The sequence below is a fragment of the Mercenaria mercenaria genome, chromosome 17 (genome assembly GCF_021730395.1).
Source record: "Mercenaria mercenaria strain notata chromosome 17, MADL_Memer_1, whole genome shotgun sequence".
In the NCBI taxonomy this organism is placed as follows: Eukaryota; Metazoa; Mollusca; class Bivalvia; order Venerida; family Veneridae; genus Mercenaria; species Mercenaria mercenaria.
In genome coordinates this window covers 35,684,460-35,708,554 of record NC_069377.1, presented here as the reverse complement: position 1 = coordinate 35,708,554, position 24,095 = coordinate 35,684,460, and the positions used below count along the sequence as shown (strand labels likewise).

General features: G+C 36.4%; 3 protein-coding genes across 3 annotated transcripts in view; 2 read left to right on the top strand and 1 right to left on the bottom strand.

The window, feature by feature from the left end:
• LOC123537368 (branched-chain-amino-acid aminotransferase-like) overlaps window positions 1-24,095 on the bottom strand; it is a 363,414-nt gene that overhangs the window by 249,039 nt on the left and 90,280 nt on the right. The window lies entirely within an intron of this gene.
• On the top strand, window positions 9,911-11,040 carry LOC128549978 (uncharacterized). The gene is made up of 2 exons (XM_053527785.1): window positions 9,911-10,141; window positions 10,423-11,040. Exons 1-2 carry the CDS (start codon window positions 9,911-9,913, stop codon window positions 11,038-11,040), a joined length of 849 nt encoding a protein of 282 aa, XP_053383760.1.
• LOC128549977 (cytochrome P450 2C55-like) lies at window positions 12,297-22,587 on the top strand. The gene is made up of 4 exons (XM_053527784.1): window positions 12,297-12,309; window positions 14,589-15,006; window positions 20,946-21,072; window positions 22,408-22,587. The coding sequence occupies exons 1-4, from the start codon at window positions 12,297-12,299 to the stop codon at window positions 22,585-22,587; spliced, it is 738 nt and encodes a 245-aa protein (XP_053383759.1).

The following is a 24,095-nucleotide window of genomic DNA, read 5'->3' as shown; positions in this document are numbered from 1 at the left end:
TAAAGTAGAGGACTCGCTATGACAATCGGCAATTTCCGTTGGATTACGTATTCTCCGTGTGCGATTTCGGCATGCTTCGGTTGTTATGGAAAAGAATTTTCTATTATGACTGAAGAATGCCGAAATTGCATACGGATAGCACGTAATGGAACGGAAAAAGACGACTGTTATAACAGGTTTACGTCGATTCTTAATAAGCATATACAGCCTAGATGCACAAACTCACTCTGTTATGAAACAGTTGAGAACTAAACACTGTCATAAATCTAGCGGATATACCCCTTTAATTTTATCTAGGTTTTAAGGCACACCAACACAGTACAGGTTACCATGGCGCCAAACAGAACTAAAAATTTTGGTTTCACATCTCATTTACATCAAAATAACACTATGAGGTAAGGGATCAAATTCTATACCAGCTGGAATTACACCAAATATTCAGACCCTATGAGTCGCCTCTTACGATTATAAAATGAGTCAGACAGAAGACAGTGGTTCCATTTTTTCCGTACACAAGTTGTCCCAGAACCACTGTCTGTCGACAAATAAACGAAACTCTTAGTCCGAACTTTCTTGTTACACAAAAATTAATCTTGTTTAGAGTTGTAATGATGCAAGAGAATTTCCACCTTGGTCATAAAAAATGCCAAAAGACAAATTTAATGATAATTGCACGGAAGTTCATAATGACTGATGATAACAAATATGCAATGTTATATGAATCATTCTTAAATGCACTAAAAAGATACTTTCGCTAAACGCTTTTTTTCAAGTGACATCTCTCAACGATAGACTATCATGTTGCTGTGCAATATCAACATCCATTTCACTATAAAAGACATCTTGCATTAAGTACAAGATTACAGTATAAGAAATTACAGCTTTCTGAAGGACTGAAATTGTCCTGTGGATACGGAGAAACGTTTCAACGGCTTACCAACAGCATATAGGACTGATTACACCAAACAGATGAAAAAGTTCAAAATGTAGTGCCATGATGTTGATGAAATCTGGTATAATGAGTCATATGAGGATGTGGCAGTTATATTTTTTGTTTAGTTTTATTGCTTATTGTATTTAGAAAAGTTCTAGATCATTTTCATTGTGAATTTCCAGGTATTAGTTTTGTTCTTTGAGAAAATATCTGATTACACCAAACAGGAAGTGACTACTCCGTGTTACATGTGAAGAAGTCCAAAATGTAGTGCCACGCTCTAGATGAAATCTGGTATAATAAGTCATATGAGGATGTGGCAGTTATATTTTGGCTTAGTTTTATTGCTTATTGCATTGAGAAAAGATCTAGACCATTTTCACTGTGAATTTTATTAGTTTTGTTCTTTGAGAAAATGTCTACATACGCGTAATTGGTAAACAGCTATTTTCATGGGAGCATTTTCAGAGGGTGATGTTTTTCAGAATTTAACAGATTAATTTTCTTATATGTAACATAGCATGTCAATATTTTTCTATTTTTGATAAGAAGACATGTCATACTAAATGACCATATATGGTTTTCATATCAGCGAAATGCTCTAAAGTACTGAAAATGAGGTTTCAAGATTTCATTGTTTATAAAAAATAAAGAAGAAACTAATTGGTAGGGTGTAACCTATAATACAAGATCGTAGATCTATTAATAGTTAGGAAATGTGACGTCACCGATAAGGTCTGCTATAAAGATAGCACATTCATCTGGGGTCTTCCTCCACCATCAAAGCATGACCAAAAATTGTGTCGTTGCGACGTTAAGCCTTCACGTTCTTTAATTTCTATTAACTTCACCGAGAAACGCTTTATCTATACTGAACTACGCACTTTGCCAAATTCTTTAAAAATGTAGACTACAGTTTTGAAACTGTATATACATGTTAGCAGTAACATACCGATGAATATACTATCATTCTGTTCATTTTGTAACACATCCCACTTTCTAAAACGTTTTAGAAAAAAAATATACTCACTCAGAAAAATGTATTAATACTGATCGAAAGTGTTAATGAAAACACAAACGAATTCACAGAACAGAAAAAAAACGAATTGTTCTTCTTAGTAACCGTTATACATCATCATTATTTTTGTAATGTTTGTCATCCGTACGTTTTTATGAATTTTACGCTTATAAATTTTGTAAAATGCACATAAATTCTTATGATCGCATAATTTGAATTTATTGAAATATTTTTGAAATGTCTTAATTAGCACCTTTCAGATATACGTATGTTCTGTTTATTACAAATGACCCCTTAGTGTGACATATAGATATCTGAATTTCGGTAATAATTTTTGGATGTTGTTGCTAATCTTATGCAACACCATTCTTTTCTATCAAATCATGCACAATTATATATTTTCAATAAGGAAATGTTTGACGGACCCCGACCACAGCTGACATCCCAACCACCACATTAGCAATCATCTGTTGTTGTGAGAATCAGTTGTTTAAAATGAAATAGAAGTTATGATTGTGACAGTGCTGAAATATGCTTGAAAGTCGTGAACCAAAAGTGTTTTGTACTAAATGTTTTACTGTGACCGCAAGTGCTTTTCTTCGGCGTTATCAAGTGCTTTGTTAATACCAAGACTCTAAAACTGTTCTTCTGATGCTAGATTTTAATAATATCATTTGCAGAATATAGTGCAATGTGCATGCAACGTACTTTTTAAAAGTGTTTTTTTTATTTGCTTACGCTGTTTAAAAAGACCTTTGTCTCCTTAAAATAATCTGTATAATTTATTTTTTATATTTTCTACGTTTGTTCCAATGTATTTATTTAACTAGTTATTGTTTCCGCATGTTATTTATTCTGTTAACGAGTGCCTCTTCGAAATTTACTGAGAGTGATAGATATACATGTATATAGAAAGCAATTCGCGCATTGCATTATGGTTATCTGATATATGTTCTATCAATAGAACACAAGAGCGTGCTATTATCCGCTTCCAGTCGGTTTTTTCCAACCATGCATCGGCTAAACGCATAATTTGCATTACACATGCATGGTAATGATACCTATAGTTTCAAGGGATAATAGCATTGTAATTCGGTCACATAGACAAGCAGAAGCACACGATTCGTGTCAAATCTTCGTAATGGTTATTTTTAGCCCACAAGTTTATTTTAGCAAAAAAGGCTGTATTATTGCGCTTTTTAATGACAATTGGAAAATTACGTATTTTCCGTATGCGCATTCGGCATTCTCCCCAATTTTTTGTGTGTGCAGAAAATCAAGTACACGTTGAGCTGTGGTATTCTCCCGCATTGAGTGTACGCACACATTGAATGTACACTATTAAACCTAAGCTTTAGTCAGTATAATATTGTACACTCAATACGTGCGTACATTTAATAGAGGCGATTTAATGTTGGCGGTTGAGCTGCTTTTACAACCGAAGAATGCCGAATTGGTTAACGGAAATTGCCGAGTATCATTACGCGTCCATTACCTTAAAAACAACTCTATGGATCTTTAGGGAATGATAAACATGTATGGTTTATAGTTGGTTGTTATAAAATTCGGTTGTTAAAAAAATAGATCTTTTTTTGAAAAAATGCGTTGCATGATAGCAGGGACATAAATAGATAGGGCTGTATACGAGTCTCTTGATTTACTGAGTTGAAATCAACAATAATATAAACATTCGCCATTGCATATGTTTAATACTATCAAAACACTAGAGACGTGCTTTAGCAATCCACCAGAGGTAACATTTTCTTTTTTTCCTATATGTCCAAATAATATAGTAAGATAAAAAGAATTTAAAGGTTTTTTTTTAGCCCAAATTTATTTTTAGCACAAAGGCATGAAATTAGGCTTTATATTTTACAATATTAATCATGATTACAAGCATTTTGATTAGATTTGGTTTACGTACAAACATATTGGTTTCAGAAGAAGTCAGATCAAACATAATCACAGGCCTATTAAATGACAGTATTGATATATCTGTTCCAAAAATATTACAGTGACTGACCTAATCTAACAGTTATCAAGATAGTGTTAACTGATAGAAAAGCTTTTTACTACCTTTTACAAACATCTATTTTGTTAGGCTTTTTTGCAAAAATCAATATTGTGTATGGCGCAAAGTTCATAGAAAATTTCCAATGTCTTCCATGACTACATGGTACAATAAGAACCTTTGCAAAACAAATTATACATCATACAAGTATACTGTACTAACCTAAACACTTATTTCTATACAGTGAAATTATCGACTTTACATTCTAACCATATTTAGAGTAAAGAATAAAAGCTCTTTAACCATAATGCATAGAAACATAGTTGCAGTTTTGCATCCAAACTTTAATACTAGTTCCACTTTATTGAACCATTCATTACAATTAAACTGGCTGATTTAAACTGTTCACGGATTTCTCTTATATATATATATTGCATATATTGCAGACTAAATATAGAAGCATGATACAGGAATAAAAACAAACTGTACAACTATATTAAGAAAGTTTGCAGACTCTATAGGACCAATGACCAATAGTTTTCACAACTTCCTGGCTTCACAACTTCCTGGCAAGCTTTTCAAACAGGACATCAAAAATAAATTTTCTTTTTTCTTCTTCAAGTTTTGGCTGCTCATCAGCCTATTTAGCGGTCAATAGCACAAGGTATGGACTGGCGATTTATTTAAGGAAATCATGTTATAAAATCAATTATCTGGGGTTGAACGGAGTCTTTAAGAACGAAACAACAATAACTTGAATACAGTCAGACATCTACCAAATCTTTCTAGAATAGTTCAAGCTGTAAACGGTACTGTACAACACAATGCAAGGGGATAAAATGTTTTCAATTCAGACCTAGACCCATATAAAAGGAAACGAAAAAATACAAGTGTAGAATAAAACTATGAACTATGACCGAGACGATAAGCTCAATTACAACATTGTCATTTCTCTATTCAATAAATAAGACAGCCCAATGCCTTTATTGGAAACAACGTTTTCCCAGTGCGATATAGAGAAAACTCAATAATTTGGCCTCTCTTACAAAAAGAGTATCTGATAATATCATAAAAAAGAAAAACGGCCATACTAGTGAAAGTGATCATATCTTTCTATTTATATAACACACTCACAAAATAATGGTAACATGATATTATCTTTCATGTGTAGTCACTGTTATTGGAATACAAATGGATAAAATTAAATTATTGTGTTTCATCTATACCTCCAATGCTTATGCTGCGTTTACACTTAGCCACGATGTCCACGATTTGAGAGAAGCGTGGTGAGAGTGGGGGCTTGTGGGATCAAATCGTGGTGATCTTGAGGGAACTTAATGGAATCGTGATGATCGTAAGGATCGTGACAAAATTTTTGACAGTCAAAAATCCTGCCACGATTATCCCGATTTATCTTAGATCTTAAGAGAGCATTACAGAACTTGGAAATCGTTTCAGAGCGTAATGCAGCTTAACAGATCTTAACGTAGCGCATCAGACCTTGATGCTCCATCGTATGGGGATCTTGGTGAACTTGGAAACACGATCCAAGATCTTGAGGCATCCTTACATAGTTAACGTTGGAGCCAACATCTTTACGCCTTAGTTCTGTGTTGGAACGTTGAGGGTATTGTCCCAGTTGGTGACTTCGGTTTCCACTTAACTATGGTCTCACCCAGCAGGTCTTGGGTTTTCTATTTCTTCTTCTCCTTCCTCTCCGTGCTATCCTGTCCTGTTTTGTCCCTTGTTGCTGCTGCCGACGAGTAACTGTTATAGGCATACACGAAAATTGCAAATTCAGCATATAATTATGCATAGCTCGTTCCTCTTTGGAATCTCTGCAGAGATTGAGAGGATGACCCATGCCTCCTATTTATACTTCGATCGTGCTAAAAACGTGACAATCTTATTCAAATCGTTGTCATAAATCAGAGGAGAACTTAACAAAACGTGATGACGTGAGGGATCTAAACAGAACGTGACAAAACGTGATAGCAATTCGTGGATATCGTAAGAGAACTTCAGAGAACGTGATGAATCGTGGCAGATCTCGATCAGAATCGTGGTGGTTTCGTAATGAAATGCTGCAGGTAGTAACAAAACGTACTGAGAGCGTAAGAAAGCGTAGTAATACAAAATTCGTGCAATAAATCGTGGAGCTCCGAGCTTTTCTTTAAAAATCGTGGACATCGTGGACATCGTGGCTAAGTGTAAACGCAGCATTACTGAATAGCAACACGACATGTCAAAAGTAAGTGAAGTATTTATCACAGGTGGAATAACCTTGCCTGTTAATTAGAGTTAAGTCAGGTTCCTTGTCTGTGAACTTGACCTTGGAGGTATAGAAATGACCTTTGCACTTGACACCTCATTATACATTGGTGTGAAGATTGGTTGGTATACCTTTAATCATTTAAAGCGACTCAATAAGTTTTTAGGCAAACTTGTTCTCTTTCAAAAGTCCGTGAAATTGGCAACCATGAAAGTTCCCAGTAATACAAAATTATAAGCATGAGAAATAAAGACGCGAGGATGGAATTGATAAAATAGCTATTATGTTATTAAAAACAATAAAAAAGGGCATTTATTGATTTGTTTAACGTAGTCCCTGATGTAGGCAGTTGTCTCAAATTAAAATATATCGAGAATGTACATTTTAAATTATTAATTGCGTTGAGGTAGAATTTCTTACCTAGATTGGACGGTTTCTAAAAATAGTGAGTACATATAGGTATCCGGAAGCCCCAGTCAGTACACAAACTTGTATTCATGCTAAAAACAGAGTGTTATCGACCGAACCTTTAATAAGACTGTTAACAACAGTAACCCATAATGAAAATGAGTTAAATGGGCTGCATGCATCTCTGCTGTCCCTACTGTAGTAAAGTAATAGTTTTACACCTTAATATTTAGGGGTTCTTAACCTGAGGAAGATGACAACGATATTGTGTTATATTCTAACATGTGTACTAGCATTCGGAACACTTGGTTCTTATCGTTGGTAAAAGGTCGATAGAAAATTCTGCCAAATAAAAGTATAAATCTTGAGAATTTCTCTGCTTATTGTATTCCCAGAGGTGCATTTACAAAAGTGGCGACGAGTATAAACATTTGTAATCATCATGCCTTTGTTTGGAAAGATAAGTGAATTCCAGGATGGCAAAGAAAGCTTTCTAAACTATGAAGAACGGTTGATACAGTTCTTCGAAGCCAACGAAGTGCCCGATGAGAAACTGGTCCCTGTTTTTCTGTCCGTGATAGGATCGTCAGCGTATGGGGTCCTCAAGAACTTGGTTGCTCCTGCACTCGGAGTAAATCTTATGCAGACTTGGTCAAACTACTGAAAAATCATTATAACCCCAAACCACTCACAATTTCAGAAAGATTCAAGTTTAATAAACGCAATCAAAAAGAGGGGGAAACAGTTTCTGAATATGTAGTTGAGCTGAAACGATTATCTACTCATTGTGATTTTGGAACATTTTTAAATGACGCATTGAGAGATAGGTTTGTCTGCGGTCTACGGTCAGAAACGATTCAAAAGAAACTGTTAGTCGAGGAGGAGTTATCATTTGATCAGGTCGTTAAGATAAGTACCGCTATGGAAATGGCTGAGAATGACACTGTGTCCTTTGGTGGTGTGGCAGCGGCAGCTGTTAATAAAGTGAAAATTAAGTCACGTCCTGTTCCAACACCGTCTGAGCCTAAACCTGTAAAAAACTCCGCAGAAGAAAAATGGGTGTTATCGTTGTGGTGGGAATCACCATTCAGATTCTTGCATGCACAAGAAAAGTAAATGCTATAATTGTGAAAAAATTGGTCACTTAACAAACAAATGTAGGAACCGGCAGGTTGCGAAGAACACTAACTTTGTCGAAGAATCAGGTGATGAAGAGCTTGCTTTGTTTGTTTATTCATCTTCAGAAAGCAAATCAAATCATCCGTTTAAGGTGAATTTTATGCTTGATAATGAAGATGTGTTATTCGAACTAGACACGGGTAGTTCAAGAACTCTAATCAATGAACATACTTACCGCGCACAACTAGGTGGTAATAAACTTCGTCCAACTAACATTAAGCTGAAAAGTTATTCAGGTCTGAGCATAGACACTAAAGGTGAAATTACTATATCAAGTGAAGGGAAATTACTGACAGCTGTTTTGTCAAAGGAAATAGGCCCAATTTGCTAAGTCGTGATTGACTGAAACAAATAAAACTTGACTGGAAAACAATCTTTGCTAGTGTTAACAAAGTAGATAGCTCTGATCCGGTAGAAACTATGAAACAAAAATTCTCGGAAGTATTTGTAAAAAATGGCAAACCAATTTTAGGTTTCAAAGCAACTATTCATTTGAAAGAAAAAAGCAAACCATGGTTTCATAAAGCCAGACCGGTACCCTACGCATTAAAAGACAAAGTGACTGAGGAATTGAAAATTCTTGAAAAAGATGGTGTCATTGAACGTGTCGATAATAGTTCTTGGGCAGGTCCGCTGGTTGTCGAGCCAAAGGCAGACAAGAAAAGTTTACGACTATGTAGGGACTATAAAGTGTCGGTAAAATCGTGAAATTAGCGAAGATCAGTATCCGCTACCGAACGTTGACGATATGTTTGCCACCATTGTTTGGGGTAAAAAGTTTACTAAGCTGGATCTTACGCAGGCCTATGCACAGCTAGAACTTGATGAGAACTCCAAGGATCTACTTACAATCAATACACACTTGGGATTGTATAAGTATAATCGGTTAGCCTATGGAGTGAATTCAGCACCTGCGATATTTCAGTCAGTGATGGACACTGTACTGGCTGGTCTTTCTGGAGTGGTGTGCCGTATAGACGACATACTTATTACAGCTCCATCCGATGACGTGCATCTACAGCGACTCTAGGACGTGTTGCGACGCCTTCATACACACAACATCAAGTTGAACGCCAACAAATGCGTGTTCGTGGCAAAGAATGTAGTGTTAATGGGACATCTTGTAGATGAAGAAGGTATTCATCTTACTGACGACAAGGTTGAGGCCGTCATGAAAGCCCCAGTGCCTACCGATGTTGGAACCCTGAAATCTTACCTGGGACTCCTGAATTACTACGGTGCGTTTATTCCGAATTTGTCAACAATGCTTCATCCGTTACATCAACTGTTACGTAAAGGAGCAAAGTGGGAGTGGTCGGCTGAGTGCCAAGAAGCATTTGACCGCTCTAAGGACAAACTCTCAGGTACATGGGTACTCATTCACTATGAAGAACAGAAACCTGTGATATTAGCTTGCGATGCTTCGGCATACGGAGTGGGGGCAGTTATCTCCCATGTTATGGAAGATGGAATAGAGAAACCGGTTGCTTATGCTTCTCGGACACTTGCACCAGCCGAAAGGAACTATTCTCAGGTAGAGAAGGAAGAGCTAGGAATAGTTTTCGGAGTAAAAACATTTCACAAATATCTCTATGGGCGCAAACTTTCTCTACTTACCGATCATACCGCGTTGACAACAATTTTCGGTCCTACCAGGGGGATACCTACATTAGCCGCGTCACGTTTGCTGCGATGGGCTATACTCCTACCGGGTTACCAATATGACATAAAATATCGGAAATTGTCTGCGCATGGCAACTGTGATGGGTTGTCACGGTTACCTGTAACCAGTAGCGAGGTTGAAAGTAGAGAGGACTTAGTATCTTTCATTGAGGAGCTTCCGGTTGAGGCAAGAGTGATTGCTGACGCAACTCGAAAATGTCCAATTCTGAGTAGGGTCATTGACTTTGTATTAAGTGGGTGGCCAAAACATAACGACGACCCAAAACACGACCATATTTAAGCTAACGGTTTGAACTTAGTGTTGATCGTGGTGTGTTACTATGGGGTCTACGTGTTATAATTCCAGAGACTCTGCAGAATACTATTCTTTCAGAACTTCATGATCAACATCTTGGTGTAAACAGAATGAAATCGCTGGCTCGCGGTTATGTCTGGTGGCCTAACTTGGACTCTGGACTTGAACACCTTGCTGCCACCTGTGGAACCTGTCCGTCGTTGAAAGCACTTCCTGCAGAAGCGCCGCTGCATCCATGGGTTCGCGCTTCACGCCCTATAGAACGAATTCATATTGACTTTGCAGACTTTAAGAACCATTCATTTTTGATACTAATAGATAACTACAGCAAGTGGTTGGAGGTTATACCAATGAAAAGCACCACAAGTGAAAACACTATAGACAAACTAAGATCTATTTTTAGTTAAACGGGGTTACCTGAACAACTGGTTTCTGATAATGGCCCACAGTTTACATCAGTTACATTCAAGGACTTTGTAAAAACGACAGGCGTTAGACACACTCTAACTCCGCCCTACCATCCATCGTCAAATGGGCAGGCAGAAAGGGCCGTGCAAGTAGTTAAAAACGCATTGAAAGCCAGTCAGTGAGCTTAACACATCTCCTTGCTGATTTCCTGCAGAAATATAGAATTACACCACATACTACCACCGGTATCGCTCCATGTGAACTTTTTATGAATCATCAGTTACGCACAAGATTGAGTTTAGTGAAACCATCTAAGGACAGCAAAGTGAAGGGCAGTCAAAGGAACATGAAAGCTGTTCATGACAAGTCAACTAAAATGCGAACATTTGAAAAGGGCGATCAAGTGGCAGTTAAAAGCACAATTCAAGGGGGAAAATGGAAGTTGTGGCCAGGCGTTATTCATAAGGTACTTGGAGCAGTTTCGTATCTGGTGAAATGTAACAACCGAATTCGATACTGTCATATTGACCATTTGGTTAGCCGGCATGCAGAGTTGCCATTCAGTGAGACTTGTTCTGTGCCATCAAATGACTTAGTGGCTCCAGACGTTCATGATAATCATAGTCCGTACGTTCCGAAGGTTCTATTAGGTTATATGGAAGTCCCATCTCTACCAACTGAACCATTATCTCTGCCAGGGGAACCTTCGAACCCACCATCTCCATCTGTGCCATCTACTGAAAGTGCTGATTGTAGTCCAGTGAAAGAAAGGCCGAAACGTACAATCAAAACACCAAGGAAATTGAAAGACTATGTGTGGGGAAAACGCTAGTGCATACACAGTGTTAAAGGCCATAATAAAGCCCGTGGTGCACAACAGAACCCTGGGTCTGTATATCTATCATTCACAAATTTGGATGTATATAAAACTCATATGCAAAAGATTCAATCATAATAGTTTATTAATATTTATACAAGGAATAGAAACATAATATGGTGTCACCACTGTGCTTAAGGGTCAAAATAACACCCGTGGGACACAACAGAACTCTGGTTCTGTATTACAATACTTATAAAATTAGTAAGCTTTAATACGCAAAACTAGGCTTTATACTTTGTGTTAATCATAGTTAGTTCTTACTTCGTATTCTGATGTGAACTGTTTTGATCTTGTGGAACTGATTACTGAACTGTGGTTTCAAAGACATATCTAGTCAAGAAGAAACAGTATTAATTTGTAAACAGTATTATGCTTTATTTGATTACATGAAAGAATCTTGTAATTTAATGTTTCTACTTTAAAGGGGGGAAGAGTGTAGTAAAGTAATAGTTTTACACCTTAATATTTAGGGGTTCTTAACCTGAGGAAGATGACAACGATATTGTGTTATATTCTAACATGTGTACTAGCATTCGGAACACTTGGTTCTTATCGTTGGTAAAAGGTCGATAGAAAATTCTGCCAAATAAAAGTGTAAATCTTGAGAATTTCTCTGCTTATTGTAATCCCAGAGGTGCATTTACAAAACCTACCTCTATTATCTATGGCTGAAACAATGATACGTTCGCACTTGACTTGACTTGCATTCATTTTACGTCAATGCTAACGGATAAGTAGAAACACATTTTTTAGAAAAAAAAGCTGAAAACCTGAAACGGAAATAACTGCTTAATTTGAAATTAAATGTTAATTCTGGGTATTCCGTGCAAGTAAATCCTGCAAGGTTTGGACAAAGTTTGTTTTAATTTTCCATGTCTGTCATTCAACAATAAATTGATCAGACGTCTCTAACTGTGAGCACAATCCAAAATGACGTATGTATGGACGTCGCCATCTTGAAATGGACGTCATCTCATTTTACAATACAAGTCTATGGGAAAAAACATAAAATCTTGATTTTTAATTTCATTTTATATATTTTGTTTAAAAAAAATGAAAAAGGTGCCTGGAGTTATTAACCTTCTGGTATTAACGATGTCATTTTTGACAATTTCACATACACTATAAATAAATTATCGGCGGTCCAAACTCAGGTGGGACAGACTTTAATGACATATGTACTATATATCCTAATAAATTACCCAAAAATGTTGTTAAGAAGTGAGTAAACCATTGAAATAATTGAGAAAATCAATTTTCTTGCATTTTTACAAGTATCTTACTCTTATTTTCATTCACTTTTATCATATATATTCAATGTCATACTTGAAAAATAAATTTATATTTCACATTAACTTTAGGCAAGTAGCTTTAAACATTATAGCTGTGGAAGAAGAGTTTCGAGCTGACATATCGACAGACAATATTCTGCTTACTATATAAAACCTTCCTTCAGAGATATAAACTAAATACATGCACACAGCTGTAAATAGTACGAAATCTAATCATATCTAAGAAACATAATTGTTTATTGTTTGTCTGTCGTACTGTTGTGTTATCCACATCGTACTGTCGCGCTTCGCCATCGTACAGTCGTGTTATCACCATCGTACTGTCGCGCTTCGCCATCCTACTCTCGTATTATCACCATCGTACTGTCGCACTTCACCATCGTACTGTCGTGTTATCACCACACATTTTACAGCATATATTGACATAGAGTACTTTCTTGCCAAAATCATACCGATCAAATACTTTGGTAACACGTGGAATGTAGATTAAAGTTATCAGAGTTATCCGGTCGAGCTTTGTGAAAGAAAACTGTATACTTTCCAAATATCAGTAAAGGTTTCAGTTCTTGTTTCCCGCTTCACCTCTACCTTACGTGTATAATCAAAGAGGTAATAAATAATACGTAACGCATAATACATCAATCAGGTAATGCATAAAAACTAAGACAAAATGCCCCTAATAGGCTTCCGTAGTTTGGCTATTCAATTCAAAGAAATATTTGATTTAATTACATCAAATCGTTAAAGGTTAAACTTTATTAGATTATGTAATAAATCAGGAATATGTCTACACTGATTTGGGAAATCCCAGTTCCGGATTAAGACTTGATACAAAACAGAAAGCGTAGGGGCCACACGAATAAGGCATGTTCTAAAACCTGGCCTGGACCGATGTGTCCAATTTTTGATCGGGCCAAGCCAGACCAGTCCAGGCCAGGCCCGACCATAGATTTCAATTTCGTAAAAGGTGAAAGTGATTTCTATAGTATCTTTAAAATCTGACTTTTGGAATTTATTAATTGAGGGATATGTTTGGATATTTCAGACATTATATAGATACATTTTGAATTCCTACTCAGCAAAATTATACACCTGAGAATAAGCCTGTAGCTAGCATAACCTAACTAATTATTATTATTTTGTCTATTGAGGATTATTTAGTATTGTCCTAAATTATTGAACTATCACTCAAGAATATTCCGTACGCTTTGACAGACCCCACTGGCGAAGACTATGGAAGGCATTTTTGCCCGAAAAGACCCCCTTTGGACAAACCGTTTTCAGAACCCCCGACCCCCACCTGGACAGCTCCCCTGGACAACTGTCAGGAAATACCCCCCTTGGACAAAATTATGTGCCTTCCATGGGAGGGGGGAGGGTGGGGGTCAGATATTAGCTGGAAAAGCCCATTTACCGATGCCGAGGCAAGTTATCGTCTCGCTCGCTCAAATATCCACTACATCGTAATAAAGTTACCAATACATAACAAAGTTTACACAAGATATAATAACTTCATTACAAAATATAAGACAGTATTGACAGAATATTATAAAAATATTTCACGACATAATGTAATAAAAGATGCACAAAATGTAAAGATAAAAGCACATGATGAAAATAATATACTACATAGTATGACATGATATAGTATAGAACGGACACAATGTAATAAAGTATGGACATAATAATAATTAATATTCCAGTCTGCACTGTATGTAGCTTTATCAATTTAATGTAAGTAAAGGGTAGTCGGCAAGATAAAATCGTTACACAGCTTGTTGGTGACACATTACGGGATATACGCTGTCACTCTCGCTTGATATAATCCAGTCTCTTGAAGAACCATCACAGAACTTTAATCTTCCGCTGTAACGAAGGGGTCTCCGTCACCGAGTGTTTCAGGTCGCTTTCTTTAAATCACTTGACCCTCACAGCTGTGAGTTCGAAACTACGCTCTCTGGTCTGTAGAATTCTTTTATGTGACGAAGCCATCCCGCTGGCTGACTTACGTAAGCTCGATGGCTTTATCCAGGTGTCCGCCTGTGGTGACATAATACACGGGAGGCACCCGATGTCTTCCTCTACCACAAATAGTTAGAAAGTCGCCATATAACTTATGGCTATAAATCTTTAGAACAAAACGCACTAAAATAATGAATCAAAAACTTTGTTGAACTACTGTAATATTAAAAGCCGATTGTATTTCAGGTGTTATATGGCAAAGCGGGAATGACTGGAAAGTTTTGCGGAAGTTTGTTCTGCAGACACTTAGAGAATTTGGCGTTGGGAAAACATCTTTAGAACAAAAATTCATCAGCGAGGTTGACGCTGCTTATGACGTTCTCTACGCCACCAATGGAAAGCCGTCGGACATGCGACTTCTTACGTCAATGACGATCAGCAATGTTATTTATGGAATCGTTTTCACGCCACGAGTGAAAATGACTTTTTTTTGGTGCTCAAGAGAATTTGGCGTTGGGAAAACATCTTTAGAACAAAAAATCATGAGCGAGGTTGACGCTGCTTATGACGTTCTCTACGCCACCAATGGAAAGCTGTCGGACATGCGACTTCTTACGTCAATGATGATCAGCAATGTTATTTATGGAATCGTTTTCGCAAAAAGGTAAAAGCAAAATGTTTTAACATCGTTTCCAAACAGAATTATCTTAACGTGCATGTAAGTGTTGCTAATTATCGAAGGCATTTCCTAAGTGTAATTTTTAAGATCCATCTGTGCGTTCGTGTATGCGTGTGTGCTACCAAAGGAACTGCAAATATGATACTAGATCTGCAACACAATCGCATTTACAAATCACGTGATGACAGTCGCCAAATTACGTATTCTCCGTAAGTGATTTCGGCATTCTCTCGTTTTTAGCTCACCCTGCATGAGCACGAAGTGAAGTGCTCAGGGTAAGCTTTTGTGATCGCCCTGTGTCCGTCGTCAGACATCCGTCGTCAACAATTTGACTGTTAACACTCTAGAGGTCACAATTTTGGCCCAATCTTAATGAAACTTAATCAGAATGTTACCCTCAATAAAATCTTGAACGCGTTCACCTGGGGTCAAAAACAAGGTCACCAGGTCAGATCAAAGGAAAAACTTGTTAACAATCTAGAGGTCACAATTTTGGCCCAATCTTAATGAAACTTGATCGTAATGTTACCCTCAATCAATTCTTGGACAAGTTCTAGAGGCCACGTTTATGACTGTATCTTCACGAAACTTAATCAGAATGGTTATCTTGATAATATTCATGTCAAGTTCGAATCTGGTAATGTAGGGTCAAAAACTATGTCACCAGGTCAAATCAAAGGAAAAGCCAGTTTACACTCTAGAGGCTACATTTATGACCATATCTTAATGAAGCATTTTCCGAATGTTAATCTTGATGATCTTTAGGTCAAGTTAAAGTATAGATAAAGTAACCCGACCGACCCTATTTTTTACCGCCGACCCTAAGACTTTTTATCGATTTTTGGATCGAAAATTGTGTACGGTTACGAAAATTATGGAGTACGAACTTAAACGCTTTGAAGACAGCGTCTATCGATAGATAATCCAATATTTAGTAATACATGAAGACAATACACCAACGTGTCAATATCGAATTACACCTCGAGGCATGATTTAAAACTTCGCCGAGAGTTGCGAGAGTGTTCCTGCGCGCAAGAACGATACGAAAGCTAATGAAACGAAATATTAGCTGCGCGCTTCGTCTAAAGCTCCACCCATTTTCTTGATGCTTTAAACGCGAGATAACTTTACAAGTTCTTTTTAATATCCGGCGAGATAAATTTACAAGTTATTGTTAATATCAAGCCGTGATTCGCGGAAGTAATGGTCGATTACGAGAACCGAAAAAAAAATTCCGGAAAAATGCCGATTCGCGGAAGTAATAGTCGATCACGTGACCGAAAATTCTGGAAATAATGACAAGTCGAAGCGCTCGCAAAGAATTAAGAATTTATTATATGCGATTGTAAAACTATATGCGCGATCGTGAAATGTCTAAATTGCGATCGTAAAATATGTTAATGAAAACTACGCATTTCAGTTAATGAAAACTACACATTTCAGTCGCGTTCGTAAAATTTAAGTCAAAGAATCTTTCAGATAGAAATGAACTAAAGCAGTTCTTTTGGTTCTTTCACGTGCCCAATGTATAGCATTGATACTCAGGATGATTTTTTAAAAGCCCCACCAAGAGCTTCAAAACAGAGAGCTACTAATACCTTATGTGGTATTTTCGCTATACAATAATATGTATGGAATGAAACAGAAATTGAAATATATATATAATGAAAATTTAAACATTTCAAAAAAACTTTATAAAAGTCATAAAATAAAATAAAACAACACTGTTTTGTGATAAATGACCTTTTTTTAAGCTTTGAAATACAAAGGTAAAAAAATAAAGAGCTAAATATTCATGTTTTAAAACCATAAAAGTAGTGAAAAATGCCCATTAAAGGGAGATAATTAAAAAATTGCAAACTTTTGTACATTTAGCAATTACTTTTGCTTTGAAAATATTCTTGAAAAATGGCTAAAACATTTTTATAAGAAGATTGAAATTTATTTTTGATTCAATGTGATATTAGGATGTACAATTTGTTCAAGAGCAAAATGCCAATTAAAGGGAGATAATTCAAAACTTGCAAATTTTATACATTGAGCAATTACTTTTACTTTGAAAATGTTCTTGAAAAATGGGTAAAACATTTTATAAGAATATTAAAAACTATTTTTGATTCAAGGTGATATTAGGATGTACATATTCAATAGCAAATTACATGGTTAAAGGGAAAGGCAATGCTCTTTCCATGTTAAATCCATCGGCTAGGATTTCTTAAACCATTTAAAGAAGTGAAAGAATTTTCAAAATCGGTGTAAGAGTGAGAAAGTTATGAGCATTTTAATATTTTATCAAAATGGCGGCCATTTTGTTTCCATGGCAACAAAAAACAAAATGGCGGATTTATTAAATTTCTAAATACGTATTTGAACTTTATTTACTTATTTCTGTAAAATAATTTCGCTACTCTTTCCAGTTATAATGAAAGAGATTACTATGTTTTACATCTTACACTCAAGAAACATAAGAAATTAATCTATTTAAAAGGTTATTTGCCAAATAAAGAATTCAGCAGTGTGTAAATGACGTCATAAACACACTAAAATGGCTGCCTCCATGATAAACCATTTTCTTAAATTTCAAACTGCCATTTCTTTTTCAATAGTACTCCGATTTTAAAAGTTCTTTCAGCGTTATGAAATGCTTAAGAATGGCTTTCGTATTAAATTAACTTATCAGGCTTTCCTTGCCCTTTAAAGTATCAAATGAAATAGAGTTAAATAAAAAAAGTCATGGGTACTAATTCTGGCACTTTTGGCTTTAAAATGTTTTTGCAATTGGCTAAAGTCATAGCTACAAATGTGAAAGAGCTAGGGGAGGCTTCATATGACATCATTTAAACTATCCCTACTCAATCGGCTTATCGTGATGACTTATTTTATGATCTGATATTTTATAGTTGTCATCCCTGTGAAGGAGACAGTGACAGTCAAAAGTTATCACGCTGTCCCGAAATATCATATTATTTGGACTACTCTTGAACCACTTGGTCATTTTTTTATCAAATTTCACAGGAATGTTCCTTGAATAGTCCCCTTTCCGAATTACTCAAAAGCCTATTTTGACCAATTTTACCTGAACAACACATATTTTTAGCCTCATACATGGGTTTTCTAAAAATATAAAATTCTACCTATCTACCCTATTTTTTGGCAATGTTACCTGAACCACATATATAAATTTTTTTAGCTTACCTGAGCACGAAGTGCTCAAGGTGAGATTTTGTGATCGCCCTGTGTCCGTCGTCCGTCGTCGTCCGTCTAACACTCTGTAGGCCACATTTATGACTATATCTTCTTGAATCTTGGTCAGAATGTTAATCTTGATCATCTTTAGGTCAGTTTCGAATCTGGGTTATGTCGGGTCTGAATCTAGGTCAACAGGTTAAATCAAAGGAAAAACTAGTTAACACTCTAGAGGTCACATTAATGACCATATCTAAGTGAAAATTGAACAAAATGTTAATCTTCGTGATCTTTAGGTCAGTAGGTAAGGTGAGCGATACGGGGCCTTCATGGCCCTTTTGTTTAGCATTAACACTCTAGAGGCAACATTTTTGACTATATCTTCATGAAACTTGGTCAGAATGTTTATCTTTATGATCTTTAGGATAAGTTTGAAACTGGATAATGTCGGGTCAAAAACTAGGTCATCAGGTCAAATCAAAGGAAATGCTAGTTAACACTCTAGAGGCCACATTTATGACCACATTTTGATGAAACTTTTTCAGAATGGTAATCTTGATGATCTTTAGGTCGATTTTGAATCTGGTTCAGGTGGAGTCAAAACCAAGGTCACCAGGTTAAATCAAAGGAAAAGCTAGTTAACACTGTAGGGGCCACATTTATGACCATATCTTAATGAATCTTGGTCAGAATGTTAGTCTTGATCATCTTTAGGTCAAGTTGTAATGTCGGTCAGGTGGGATCAAAATCTAGGTCACCAGGTCAAATCAAAGCCAAAGCTTGTTAACCTTCTAGAGGCCACATTTGTGACAATATCTTCATGAAACTAGGTCCGAATATTAATCTTGATGATCTTTAGGTAAAATTCGAACCTGGATCATGCGGGATCAAAAACTAGGTCACTAGGTCAGATTAAAGGAAAAAACTAGTTTACACTCTATAGAGGCCACATTTATGACCATATCTTAATGAAACTTGGTCAGAATGGTAATCGTCGTGATCTTAATGTCAGTAGGTCAGGTGAGCATACAGGGCCTCCATGGCCCTTTTGTTTAGCATCAGCACTCTAGAGGCCACATTTTTGACTATATCTTCATGAAACTTGGTCAGAATGTTTATCTTGATAATTATTAGGTTAAGTTTGAAACTGGGTAATGTCGGGTCAAAAACTAGGTCACCAGGTCAAATCAAAGGAAATGCTAGTTAACACCCTAGAGGCCACATATATGACTACATTTTAATGAAACTTTTTCAGAATGTTAATCTTGAAGATTTTTTGGTCAATTGTTTTCAGAATGGTAATCTTGCTGATCTTTAGAACGAGATTAAATCTGGATCAGGTGGGGTCAAAAACTAGGTCACCAGGTCAAACCAAAGGAAAAGTTTGTTAACACTCTAGAGGCCAGACTTGTGACCATATCTTCATGAGTCTTAGTCAGAATGTTAATCTTGATGATCTTTAGGAAGTATTTGAATCTGGATTATGTGGGGTCAAAAATTAGGTCACCAGATGAAATGTAAGGAAAAGCTAGTTAACATTCTCGAGGCCACATTTATGACTGTTTCTTCACGAATCTTTGTCAGAATGTTAATCTTGATGATCTTTAGATCAAGTTCGAATCTGGGTAATGTAGAATCAAAAATTAGGTCAATATGTCAAATCAAAGGAAAAGCTAGTTAACACTCTAGAGGCCACATTTATGACCATATCTTAATGAAACTTGATCAGAATGTTAATCTTGAAGATTTTTAGGTCAATTGTTTTCAGAATGGTAATCTTGCTGATCTTTAGAACGAGATTAAATCTGGATCAATTGGGGTCAAAAACTAGGTCACCAGGTCAAATCAAAGGAAAAGATAGTTAACACTCTAGAGGCCACATTTATGACCATATCTTAATGAATCTTTGTCAGAATATAATTCTTGATTATCTTAAGGTCAGATTTTAATCTGGTTTTTGTGGGGTCAAAAACTAAGTCAACAGGTAAAATCAAAGGAAAAGCTTGTTAACACCCTAGAGGCCACATTTATGGTAATATCTCTATGAAACTTGATCAGAATGTTAATCTTTATGATCTTTAGGCTAAGATCAAATTTGGGTCAAGTGGGGTCAAAAACTAGGTTACCAGGTCAAATGAATGGAAAAGCTAGTTACCTTTCTAGAGGCCACATTTATGAACATATCTTAATGAAACTTGGTCAGAATGTTAATCTCAGTGACATAAAGGTCGAGTTTAAATCTTGATCAGGTGGGATAAAAAATAGGTCAACAGGTCAAATCAAAAGTAAAGCTTGTTAACACTCTAGAGGCCACAGTTATGATTGTATCTTCATGAAACGTGATCAGAATGTTTATCCTTATGATCTTGAGGATAATTTTAAATCCGGGTCATGTGGGGTCAAAAACTAGGTCACTAGGTCAAATCAAAGGAAATGCTACTTAACACTCTAGAGGCCACATTTATGACCATATCTGAATGAACTTGGTCAGACTGTTAATCTTGATACTCTGATCCTTAGATCAATAGGTGAGGTGAGCGATACAGGGCCTTCTAGGACTTACTGGTATGGTTAAGTGATATGTGATGTCTGAGGAATTCCATATTGCTTTTTCGAAAATACGTACTTACACGGAAATTGCCGAGTGGCATTGCGGGTCCACTGCCTTAGTCTAATCAGCAATTTTGTTGAAGTTAATGCTATATATCCCTTACGACCGGTATCTTTTATTTCTATAGGTTTGACTACAAAGATGAAAAGTTACACGAAATAATCGAAAACCTGGATAAGATATTCCAGGGAGGTGGTGTATTGTCCCTTGAAGGGGTGCTGCCAAAATTTCTTCTTAAGCTTTTCAACAAAGAGGTAAATACATATAATTTACTCATTCTCTTTTTTCTAAAAAATGAATTTTTTAAATAATGTTTAATGCATTTCGGTCCTGAAGATAAAAACAATCGACACCACTTTAACAGTAAATTATTCAATATGTATTACATACCACAGAAACCCATTATGCACAAACTGAAATTGGAGGAGCGTCAGCGGCCGCTGACTTGAATCACTTGTCCCTTACTGCTTTGGCTACAAAACCTCACTTCTGGTGTAAAATGCTTTCATTTGAGGAAGTCATCTTATTTCACTTTATCAACATGCCTGCATGAGCTTGGAATAATGCACTTAGAGGCACCTGCGGTCTTTTGCCACCATAAAAAGCTGGGATATCGCCGTATTTTTTGAATACCTTCTCTTCATTTGCATACATGTCATGAAGAGAAGAGATGAGATTATGTTATAAAGGGTTTTTGTCTCGCCTAGTTTTAGTTGAAGCGAGACTAAGCGATCCAAATTCCGGCGATGACGGCGTTAACAATTGGAAATAACTAATAAAAAACGTTACTTGTACCATGGTTTTCCTACAGTGTCGTGATCCCCTACTCTATATGTTTTAGGTCCCGCCTACAGAATAATACGCCGTCTCGAAATAACCTAATTATTCTTGTGAACCCCTGCTCTTTCTATTACATATATTTGTTTAAACCTTGTATGATGATATAGAAACTAATTTTACACCCGCATGGTGAGTCCTGGCCCCTAGTGACCTCAACGTTGAAGAAATTAGCATTTTTTAAAATTCTTTGACTTCTTTGAAAATTTCACAAAAATGACAATTTCTCAAAAACCGTTACATATATTGCTTTGACACCTTGTAGGGTGGTTCAGAGACTGCATTGTGAGTCCTGCCCCCCAAGTTACCTTGATCTTGAAGAAATTAGGATTTGCTTTACATTTGAAAATTCACAAAATTGACAGTTTTTCAAAATATTGTTATAGATATAGCTTTGAAACTTTGGAAGATGGTTTTAAAACTATTTCATGAGTCAAAGCTCCAGTGGGCGAGACACTCTCAGGCGGTGGTCTTATTTCATATTTGTGTTCGGTTTAGAGTCACACTGACACAATTAATGGTTCATATGGCGATTTTTCCATGTTTTGGAGAAGTGCTCCGCCAAGCATTGTTTCATGCATAGACGGGCACCTGGGTAGAACCACTGACATTCCGTAAGCCATATAGATGGATTCCTGACATAAAAGAATTCTACAATGTGAGGTTTCGAACCTGCATCGAAGAGAGCAAGCGAGTAGGACAGTCCATCTATTATAAAAGAAAAGTATAATGCAACTTGTTTTTAAACACAGGCTTACAAAAGTATGCAGAATCGCCTGCGTACACTAACATGGATAAAAGAACATATTTACGGCGAGATAGGCGACCATGAGAGCACGTTTGACAACGACAACATACGAGATTTCATAGATTTGTATCTGCAAGCAAAGATTCAACACTCTGATGAAAGTATTTTCAACAGTAAGTATTGATAATCCAACAAAGTAATAGACAAAAACGACAATCGTCATTTTCCGTTCGATTACGTATTCTCCGTATGTGATTTCGGCATTCTTCGGTTGTTTTCCATTATGACCGAAACATGCCGAAATAGTGTACGAGCGGGGAAATTGCCGATTGCCATTGCGTGTTCACTACCTTAATGTAAAGAAGGCGTAATGAGCGGAAATTTCAAGAACATTTAATTGCATCCTTGATAACACGATTAAGTAATAGCAAAATCTGATCATCACACGATGTTCGATTGTTAACAAGGTCAGATGCACACTTTAACGCAAATGGCGTCGAAAAATCACGTTTTAGCCTGGACCTAAATAGTTGTGACGTTGCCGTTTTAACGGCAATTATTTTAGTTTCGGTGCGTCCATTCAGTTCAGAAAGTAATTATTTTCAATATAACAGGCTCGATGAACCCTATACTACGGTGGCATAGAGGGGACATAGGAAATATTTTACTTATCACTTGCGCACGTATTAGCACCACGTGCTTACTTGTTAGCTACCACGTGCGAACGTGTTAACTAACACGTGCGCACGTGCTAAGTATCACGTTCGCACGTGATAAATAAAATATACGTGATAACAATCACGTTCGCACGTGTTAGCTATCACGTTCGCACGTGAAAACTATCATGTGCATTTTATTTATCACGTGCGCACCTGTTAGCTACCACGTGCTTAGGTGAAAGTTATCATGTGCGCACATGATAAATTAACACGTTCGTACGTGGTAGCTAACACGTGCGCACGTGATAACTACAATATTTCCTATGTCCTCTCTATGCCACCGTAGTATACGGTGATGTAATTTTAAAATACGTACTCCGACTATTAGCCGCTTACTTTATGCAAAAATTATGCCAAAAATCATTTTACGATTTTTTTTTTCAAGTGAAATGACTAATTCTAGCATAAAAACTACTTTTTTCACTGGATCCGCCCATGTATTAATGGGAGAAAAATCATGCTGTTAATACATGATTTTTATTTTTGAAATGCTTTATCAGGGATTTATATGTATTTCTGCGCAGGTTGGTATCCAGTGCGTCTTGATTCTATCATAATAATCTCTTCTTATAGCATAAAAGATGCAATCTAATCCATAGTATGTTTTGCTGTATCAGTTACCAAACCCAAACGCACTACCCACAAAAATGTACGTACTCGCTCCACCCCTTGTTTACTCGAAGTCGAATCATTTTTTTACTCATCCGCATTATACATATGTTCGTACTCAAAATAATTCGATTGAAAGTTATTAATTTTGAAATAGTGTTCCTGTTCACCAAATTTTAAGTGATGTGCAAAACTATGGGTAATTTTATGTTTTTAATAATGACAGATACAAATAATCGGTTAAAAACCTTCATTACATGCTTTTGGAAGTGCTGTTGATTTCTGGACCCAGGTTACGGATATTTAAAACATGTTTACCATTTCGAGGAACAACAAAATGGTAATTAAAAAATGTACCAGAATC

Excerpts from the sequence above, each read along its gene's own strand:
- LOC128549978 (XM_053527785.1), top strand. The coding sequence starts at position 9,911 with ATGAAATCGCTGGCTCGCGGTTATGTCTGGTGGCCTAACTTGGACTCT. Across the intron at positions 10,142-10,422 it reads ACTACAGCAAGTGGTTGGAG|AAATATAGAATTACACCACA; the intron begins GTTATACCAATG and ends GATTTCCTGCAG.
- LOC128549977 (XM_053527784.1), top strand. Across the intron at positions 15,007-20,945 it reads GGAATCGTTTTCGCAAAAAG|GTTTGACTACAAAGATGAAA; the intron begins GTAAAAGCAAAA and ends TTATTTCTATAG. Across the intron at positions 21,073-22,407 it reads TTAAGCTTTTCAACAAAGAG|GCTTACAAAAGTATGCAGAA; the intron begins GTAAATACATAT and ends TTTTAAACACAG.